General features: G+C 57.1%; 1 protein-coding gene across 1 annotated transcript in view; it reads left to right on the forward strand.

Annotated features, from left to right (window-relative positions):
* Positions 1 to 5347: 5347 nt before the first annotated feature.
* The window catches only part of RTN4RL2 (reticulon 4 receptor like 2), a 7315-nt gene continuing 2831 nt past the window's right edge, over positions 5348 to 9831 (forward strand). Inside the window, 1 exon segment of the mRNA XM_077748807.1 lies at positions 5348 to 5803. Coding sequence (XP_077604933.1) covers positions 5348 to 5803 — 456 coding nt within the window.

Here is a 9831-nt window from a genome sequence, read left to right on the forward strand (position 1 = left end):
GGAGGGTGCTAGAAGGGAGGGGGTGGTTCCACGGACTGACAAACTAGGGTGTGGACCGGAGACTGGGGGTGGGGTGGGGAAGGGGTCAGAGAGAGGGGGAGAGCAAGAGGCAGTCGGTGATGGAGAAAGTGGTTTAGGGGAGGGACGCAGAGGGAGGAGGAGGAGGAATAAAGGTTAGACGGGGGGAAACCTGGACGGAAGTGGGACCCAGGTGAGGCCCGAGACAGAGAGGAGGAGAGGGCAGACCAGGTTCAGAGAGGGATGCGGAGAAGACAGGAAAAGGGACCCAGAATCGGGAAGGGAGGGTGCGCAATTTGAAAGAAGGGGGTGGGCTGGGACCCTAGGGACCGGGAAGGAAAGGGGAGTGGGAAGATGGGAAACCTAGAAACCAGAGAGGGGTGGTGGATGAAGATTGGGGTGTCAGGAACCGAGAAGAGGCTCCAGGATGAGCACCAGGATCGGTGACAGCGAACCATAGATNGGGGGAGTGGATGTGGATGAGGCTGGGGCTGGGAAGGGAGGAAGGGGACACGCTGGGAGAGAGGTACCAGAGGTGGCTGCCTAGGGAGGAGACAAAGAGGCTTCTGGTAACCACTTCCACGTGGGAAGAAGCCCTCCATTCCCAAAGCGCCTGCCTGGCACGTCCCTGCTCCCAGGGAGTGGTCGGTGGGCCAGCCTGGGGGGCTCTGAGCTCAGGGCCTTGGGGGCGGCTGTGAGGAGGAAAGGGTGAGGACAGCCTCCAAGGTGGGCACCTTGGCTGGCTGCGTGCTGCCATTTATATCTCCGGACCCTGCCGTCGGATCCTGCCACCGCCACCCCGGTGGCTGCTTATTTTGGGGTGTCACATTCTGGCAGAGTGAGAAGCTGTCTGCAGCAGCTCTGAGCCTCCGTACCCGCACCGGTGCTTCCCCAGGCCCCTGCGTCACTGGCATTGCTGCCGCCTCCCTGCTGCTCCGTGCCCCCACCTCCTCAACCCCTATGCCCCTCGGCATCTGCCTGCCAGGCCCCAGCCCTTCCCCAGCCTTTGGGGTGTGAAACCTGTGTTCATCTGGGACCCTACGCCCTTCCTGCAGAGCCAGAGGCCTGGACGCCCCTTCCAGGGAGCATCTGTTTTTTTCTTGGGCCACGCTGCCCTCCGGGTTAGCACCCGGCCCTCCACCCACCCGGAGTCCATCCTCCTCCTCCTCACGCTGCTTCTCTCACCAGAGCCTCGGGACTAAAAGGTGGCTCCTGGGGTGAGAACCTTGTTTCTGAGCCTTGGTACCCCAGGGTGATAGCCCAGAGTCCTTGACAGCGGTCCCCCGGTGAGTGGATACTTTTTGGCTCTGGGCACCTCAGCCTTCCGGGATCGATACCAAGTACCGGCCTCTCTCCGCTCCCTCAGCAGGTCACTCCTAGCCCCATCTCCTGCACACGAGTCATTCCTTTTTGACTCCAAAACGGGCCTTCGCTTAGAGTAGCCACAAGCTGGAGCCCCTAAGAAGACATCTGCACAGAGCCTGGGTGCCTTCCTTGCCCTCACCCTGAACAGCATCATGGCCGGCCCAGGCCTGTGCACCTGGGTGCAGTTTCTGGCTCCCTTTACCTCAAGAGCGGTGACTGTCACGCCCAGGTGTGGGTTCTGTGTGATATGGGGTCTCCCAAAGAAAAAGGTTGGAGAATCTCTTCTGATTTAGGCTTGTCCAATCTGGGTCCCACCTTGTACCAGCTGTGTGACCTGGGGCAACTCATTTTCCGTGCCTGAGCCTCCCTCCCTGCGTCTCCAAATTGGGGGCAATAATACTGACCTTACAGGCTTATGTTACATTACACTCTATGCGTAAAGGCACTGTATTTCTCTATGTAGAAATGCAGTGCCTGGAGCACAGTAGGTGCTTAATAACAGATGGCTTCTCCCCATCCCAGCTGCACAGTCCCCTGCAGCTGTAGCCCGTCTCCTGCTGACTTTAGAAAAAAGGAAGAGTAGGAAAGAGAGAGGACAGGGTGAGCCAAGAAGGTGGGAGAGGCTGTCGCCGTCAGCTCCCCTCTGCCCCTTACAAGTAGTAAGGGGTGAAGTGAAAACTGCAAGAAAGATATTGAAGGCAGACTGTCAGAGATTCATGTCAGAGGAGGCCTGAGCTGCTCACTCAGAAACTGACCCTTCCCCTCTCCAGCCCTCAGTGCCACTGCCTGTGAAATAAGGGGTTTGGCCACTGACGTACCCCCCCCTGCTCCGACACTCTGTATCTTGCCCTGGCCTTTGCTAGGGAGTCACAAAATGGGAGCCTGGAGTGGACCTATGGTCCTCGGGGAGGGAAAGGAGACAAGGCCTGGAGGGAAGGAGTGACGGAGAGGAGCTGTGGGAAGCAGGGGGCGGGGAAGGGACCCTGGCGAGAAGGAAAAGGGCTCACTCTGGGCACAGACCGAGGGGGGAGAAGGGGGAGAGGTGTGGCTTGCCAGCCCCCACTGCCTCTGCCCAGGAACCCTCCAGCAAGGGCTGGGGGGTGTACAGAGAAACCCAGAGCCCCCCTGCATTCCCCTCCTCCCTGCCTCCAGTGAGAGCCGCAACCTGAATTATGGATGAGGCTCCTTGGGTTACAGCTGCTTCGCGCGGCGGAGAGGCCAGAAATGGCAACAGAGTCACTGTTACGCAGCAGCTGTCACACAGGGGCCCCCTGCTCAGGGCCCCTCCTCAGAGACCCAGCAGGGAACACCAGCTCCGACTTGGGGTGGTGGGCTTGGGGCGGTGGGCATGATGGGGGGAGATATGGGGGCAGGTGGGAGGGGGTGAGGGGAAAGACAAGAGGGGCCCCCTGATGTGGGCAAGCAGGGAGCCAGGGGGTGGTGACGCAGCCCCTGCACACTCGGCCTCCAGGCTGGAGGGGTCCCCGGGGCCAGGGAGTAGCCCCAGACTCTGGAGAGCTGTGGGATGGCACACCCTTTCCCTGGTGTTCCGTCAGCCCTAGAGGCTGCAGGAAGAGCTCCCTAATCCTCTGGAGGGCTGGTGGCCTTCAGAGCTCACACTCTCTTGTGAGCTTGTGGATAAGGGGTGGGATTAAGGATCAGAAAAGGATTTGGCTTCCTCTGGTGTCAAGTCATTAGGCAAGCATGCTCAGAGGGTGACTGCTAAGTGTCCTGGCCAGGCATCAGGAGAATCCTTTTTGGTCCTTGCCCAGTCAACCACTTTGCTGTGTGACCTTGGGCAGGTTCCTTGCCCTCTCTGAGCCCCAGTGTCCCCCTCCATAGACTAAGAGCTTGAACCCCACGTACCCGGAGGATCGTTCCAGCTCTGAAATCTCCCACTCTAAGCCCCAAACCTCAGTCCTCCTGAGCCCCACCCAGGGCTCCCTGCTGCGCTACCTGCCCCCTGCCTGGTTCAGATGAGGGGTGAGAGACATGCCCCTCCACCCCACGTGGCTCTGAAAAACTCAGGAGGAGAAAGTAATCGTGAAACGCCGCACGGGGGAGGGGTGAGAAGGGCCGAGAAACGCGGAGGTGGTGTGAAGGAACGGAACAGCAGCCGCTGTGTCACTGAGTATTACATCACACCCAGCCTACACACGCACGGGGCCGCACTCACACACACACGGAGCGCAGCCGGCACACGCTCGCACGCTCGCGCGGCACAGCACCAGGAGGGGCCCCGGAGTCGGGGTGGCACCCGAAGTCGGGGCTCAGGAACACCGAACACATCAGGCATGGGGTCTCCCACCCCTGCCCCTGTGGGCGCCCCCAGGTGAGGAGGCACAGGAGAGCATCCACAATACCCACCCCACACTCAGACCTGTCGGTGCCGTGTGCAAACACCAGGCTAGGCAGCCAGCACCCAGCTCACACCCTTGCCTACAATCACACACGTGTGTGTATACACACACACACACACATACCACACCACACACCACACACCCCACGGCAACCTCTGGAGCACAAGGCATGACTTAAAGCCACAGACCCTCAGTCTCTCCTCTGGGGTCTCAGGAAGCCCAGAAGCCCCCAGGATCTCAGGTCCTGGGTTCAAGGACCCGTCTTCCTCCCCTCGACCTTCAAGGGGCTAACACATTGTGTGAAGCAGAAGGTTCTCAGTCTGTGTGCCCAGGGAATCACTGTCTGGGTTGTGGGGTGTAGGCTCCCCTTCTCTCCAGGCCAGCTTGCCGGAAGAAAACCCCAGGAGTCATCTGGAAGTCATGGTAAAGGGCAGAGGTCAAGCTACATCCAGCCCAGAGGCTTATAGGCTGCAGTGTGGGCAAGAAGACCAGGGGACAGGGATGGACAAGGGGTCCTCACCCCCTGCTGTAGCACAAGGATACAGGGGCCTTGCCTCAACTCTTTAGCCCCAGGCGTGCTTCTCCATCCATATCGTAAGAAGGCTGAACTATTCCAATAGTCAGGTTAATTGAAAATATGTATACATACATGTATTTTTAAGTGACTTCGAATGAGAATGGCTTGTGGCAGAAAATGCAGATTCCCGGGCTGTCCCCCAGGAATCCTGATTCTTTTTTTTTTTAATGTTTTATTTATTTCTGAGAGAGAGAGAGAGAGAGAGGGGCAGTGTGAGCAGGGGAGGGTCAGAGAGAGAGGGAGACACAGAATCTGAAACAGGCTCCAGGCTCTGAACTGGCTGTCAGCACAGAGCCCGAAGTGGGGCTCGAACCCACGAACCATGAGATCATGACCTGAGCCGAAGTTGAACCCTTAACCGACTGAGCCACGCAGGTGCCCCCGGGAATCCTGATTCAGCGTTCTTTCCAGGTGGCCGCTGGCCCCAGTTAGAGATGCATTGACTCCTGGTCCCTAAGGGTCCTTCCAGCTTGGAGAGGCCCTGGGTCTTCCAAGGGGAAAGGGGAAAGCTGCCGGGGGCGGGGGGAGGGGAGCTGCAGGCACGAGTGGGCGCGCAGCAGGGCCAGACCCCAGGGCACCCAGAGAGGGCCACCATGCGCGGGCCAGATTCGCCAAGGCTCTCAATTTAGTTCCAGCCGATCTCAAATGGGGGCGACTGGCTCCCCGAGGGACATCTGGCAATGTCTGGAGACATTTTGGTTATCATAACCAGGGGGCAGGTGTGACTCGCATCTAGCAGTAGAGGAACACCCGAAATAGGCCATCGTATAGGACTGCCCCTGGCAGCAGAGAACCGGCCGGCCCCACGAGCCGAGGTGGGGGAGCCCTGACAGTCCCCGTGGCCAAACCCACCACAGGGGGAGCCGCTGAGAAACGACGACCACTCCTCAAACAACATTAAACCTGGCTTTCTATAGTGCCCTCTTGGCATTTCTTTATATGTTGAATACGCCAGGAGCCTCGGAAAGCGGAAGTGGCCCGGGGCTAATGGAGAGGCCGGGGATGCACCCAGAACCCGGGAAGCACNATGCTCCTGGCCCTGCCCCCCGCGGCCCCCAGCTGCCCCTCGCTCTGCACCTGCTACTCGTCCCCGCCCACCGTGAGCTGCCAGGCCAACAACTTCTCCTCGGTGCCGCTGTCCCTGCCACCCAGCACGCAGCGACTCTTCCTGCAGAACAACCTCATCCGCACGCTGCGGCCCGGCACCTTCGGGCCCAACCTGCTCACCCTGTGGCTCTTCTCCAACAACCTCTCTGCCATCTACCCGGGCACCTTCCGTCACCTGCAGGCCCTGGAGGAGCTGGACCTGGGCGACAACCGGCACCTGCGCTCTCTGGAGCCCGACACCTTCCAGGGCCTGGAGAGGCTGCAGTCGCTGCATCTGTACCGCTGCCAGCTCAGCAGCCTGCCCGGCAACATCTTCCGCGGCCTGGTCAGCCTCCAGTACCTCTACCTCCAGGAGAACAGCCTGCTCCACCTCCAGGTGAGCCGGCCCCCCCCGGGGCGCGCCCGCGTGCGCACAGCTCTCCCTGGGCCCCGGCCCCTCTGTCCCGAGGCACCTGGGGACAGCCTTCCTGCCCCTTCTCTTAAGTTTCTGTCCCTCTCATTCTCTCCGGGGGTGGGGGGTCCTCTTTTATTTTCTCTCTTCTGTCTTCCTGTCTGTGCCCTTTTGGGTCCCTTGCTGCCTCTCTCACCAACTCTCCAACAACCCCCCCTTTGTCTCCCTCTGCCCGTCTGTCTGTCTGTCTATCCTTTTCTGTCCCTCTCTGCTAACTTGCCTCCCCCATCTGTCTTCTTCTGCCTCTTCTGTCTGTCTCCCTTCACACGCCCACCCCACACACTCCCCCATGTCTGTCTGGGTGTATGTATGTGTCTCTTTCTGTGATCCCTCCTTTCCCCCTTGTTTGCCTTCGGGGGGCTCTGCCCTTCACAGGGTGCCCAGCCGGAAGGCCTCTGTGGCTGATATTCTCACCTGCCCCCACACCCTCCCACGTCACGGGGAGGAACAGCTAGAGGGCAGAGTCCCTACCCTTATGTCCCATGGAAGGCTCTGCCTCTCTCCAGCTCACTGGGTGCCGGGAGAAGGGCAAGTCCTGCCCTTTCCAGACTCCTGTCCCCCAAAGCTGGCACCGCAGTGCAAGGGAAGAAGGAGAACAAAAGGGTAAAGAGCTCCTAAGCAGCTGGAAAACGGATGCTCTGGAAACGGAAGGAATAACAGTAATTGCTATTTATTGTTATTGCCATTGATCTAAATATTGTTTATTGTTGTTGTTATGCTGACTGTTTGACAGCCAGATCCTCCGATTCTATTTCCCCAGGAAGCAATCACACACCCTCCAAACCACTCTGGAAGACATTCCTCCCCCGGCTACATTGCCTCTCGCTGGAAGGGGGCAAGGACATCCAAATTCTCCCCTCTCCCCACATAAGCCTGGAGGGCTCTTGCTCCTCCCCACCCCGGGGTCGGTGCCTGCCTGGTCTCACCAATGTGCCGATTTGAACATCAGGTCAGTGATGATGTTGACAGTGGTAATGACAATTAGCAGTACTAACCTCACAGCCCTGCATGGAGCACCCACTATGGGTGGGGTGCAGGGAACAAAACAGACCCCGCTCCCTGCCTTCAGAGAGAGCATTCTAGTGGGGAAGACAGACAAGCAGAAAAATGCAGAGTACACTGGAAAATCTTGTCACAACCATTATTACTGCAAAAATAATGATAGCGGCAGCGTCCACTGTTGCTCCGTGGGCGCTACTGTGTGTCCGGCACCGTGCTAGGGACTATACAGGCATCGACTCTGGTATCGTTTACAAGCGTGTGACAGGCTTTAACCTTCCCGAACCACAGTTTTTCCATCTATAAAACGGGGGCAGCAACAGCCCCCATCTCCTTGGGGTTTTATAAGCATTCAGTGCATGAATAATTTGTAAAGCACTTAGAATAGTGCTTGGCATACGGTAAGCACTATATAAATGCTTGTTAAAATACTATTTTAAAAAGAGAAACAAGCCTCATTTAACATTGGTCTTGGTGAAATGGCCCATCTTGGACCCACTCCTGGAGATTTGGGTCAACTTCATGGATTATCCTGAGGCCCCGAGTGAGCCCCCAGAATACTCCCTCCCTTTTCCTGCCTTCCTAAATTCGCCTTGAATCTCAGGCCACCTCACTCACTTCTATAGCCCAGCTGGAAGCTGTTTCCTCCCGGATGAGGAAGTGGAGGCCGAGGGTCCCAAAAACTTTGTAGAGGCTTCTACACGTGAAGTCTCTTAAACCACTGCATGAAGTCCACGTGACGGGGAGGCTAGCGTGTCCTGCAGGGCGTTGAGCCTCATGAGAACCTGGCAGTAGGGGACAGTGAGGTGCAGGAGGGAAAGTTCCTGAGGCCACACAACCAGGAAGCGCAGGTGGCACTCAAGCCTGCGTGGTCTGATGGCATCTTGGGAGCCTCCACCATCAGACTTCTCCACCGGGCTCTGTCCGGGTGCAGGAAGCACAGTGGTGTGGGCTCCCCTTTGAAAGCACACGCTTTGGAGTCGGCCAGACCAAGGTTCAAGTCCTGGCTCCTGTAGGACTTCAGACAAATTACTCAACCTCTGGGTGTTCCGTTTCCTCATCTCTAAAATGGCAGTCATGCTAGTACTTAACATTTATCTAGGACGCTTGGTAAGGTTTAAAACTTCACCCTGAGCCACACTCCACGCAGGTGCTACCATCATTATCCTAATACAGCCAGAAGTTCAACAACTCCTCGCACTGAGCCCCTGACCGCCTCAGCAATTTAGATTAGTTGGTTCCGTATGAGGAATTTGGGGCTTAAGGGCCTGAGTTTGAATCCCTGCTCTATTTTCTGACTTACTGAACTTTAGGCAAGATGCCCCCCCCCCGAACCTCAGTTTCCTCATCTTTAATAGGGGAAAAATAAAAATAATTCCTTCCACAAAGAAAGGCTATAAAAGGCAAATGCACTTGTGTATATAAAGCACAGAGTTCAGGGCAGAATAAATCGTGTCATGATGACCTGACCCTCCATCCACTCTCAGGCCATGCACGAATGGCAGCCAGAGCCTGGGGTCAGGAAAGTTCTAGGCAAAGGGGACCTTGAGTGGATACGGTGAGCAGGGCCAGGGCGGGGAGGGTCTTCTGAAACAGGATACTTTAGTCGGCACCCCATAGTGTGAATGGTGCCAGGTATCACGGGAAGGAAGTGTCTTCACACCTGGCTCTTTGTAGAGGAGAAAGAGCCAGCCTCTGCATGGGAACTGCCTGGCAGAACCAGGCTGGGAGATGCCACAGGCAGGCAAAGGGCCATGCGGGCTGGGGTGAGAGCCACAGAGTACAGATGTGACCCCAGGTGGCACCTGTCCAGGAAGGGGAGCTTTGGAGGCAGGGAGAGGAAGAGGGCCACAGCTTTTCAGGAAGAGGAAGGTGGGGTGGGGTGGAGTTTCTCACATTCATTCATCAGTGGATATTTACAGAGCACCTGCTGTATGCTGGGGATTCTGGTAGTGAACAGAAGCAGTGTCCCTGCTCTTCTGGAGCAGGTCTCCTACTTGAGTAGAACCAGGGAACAGAGACACCAGTTCTCTCCCTTACACATTACAGCCTGCATGGTATGTAAGAGCCGTCTGTGCACTCTGGCTGATCTGAATTGGAATCCCGGGTCCACTTTTGATTTGCTGTGTGGCTCTGGGCAAGTTACTTAACCTCTCTGAGCCTCAATGGGCCCATCTGGCAGATGGAGAAAATGAGCTGCGCCTCAGAGGTTTGTTGTGAGGATTAAAGCACATTCTACTTGAAAAGGGCTCAGGGTAGGTGTCATTTCCCCCACTTAACAGCACTGACCCTCAGCAATGTGCAGGCACCAGTCCAAGGTCACCCAGCTATGGAGGAGCATAGGCTAGAACTAGCCCCGATCGGCCTGACTCCAGAGCACAGCAGGGCCCCATCTCCAGAGTCCACATCCACCTTCCACCATATACGGCTGGTGGACCCCAGACAAGTGGCTTGCCTTCTGGGAGTCCTGCACCCCTCTTCTCTGGAAGGGACATACAATATTAGCTGCCTCATGGGGTTGTGATGCTGAAGTTACTACGTGGGGACTGGGCAGCACAAAGCTTGGCCCACAGTGAGAGCTGGGCAAGTCAGCTGCTTGACGATGCTGACGCAGGCAGTGACGGTGACACCTGGCACAGGCTGGTAAGCACTGTGAGCGGGGGTGCCTGGCACGGAGCAGACACTCAATACAGCTTTGTTGAATGAATGAGGTACATTCCAGGACTCACTCACTCATAAATATCAGATGAGGCTGGATCTTAATGATCAACCCTCTCAAGTCCCTTGTTTCGCAGATGAAAAAACCCGAGGCCCAGAGAGGTTTGTGGAACTGCCCAAGGTCACACAGCCCCAATGACTAGTGCCAGAGACCAGAGCTGGGAGGGTGGAAGGAGGCCGAGTAAAGAACAGGATGCTGTGGGGAAGGGGGGGGGGGCAGGGATGCAGAGATGAGA

Source organism: Crocuta crocuta, unplaced genomic scaffold (genome assembly GCF_008692635.1).
Source record: "Crocuta crocuta isolate KB4526 unplaced genomic scaffold, BGI_CrCroc_1.0 scaffold323, whole genome shotgun sequence".
Lineage (NCBI taxonomy): Eukaryota > Metazoa > Chordata > Mammalia > Carnivora > Hyaenidae > Crocuta > Crocuta crocuta.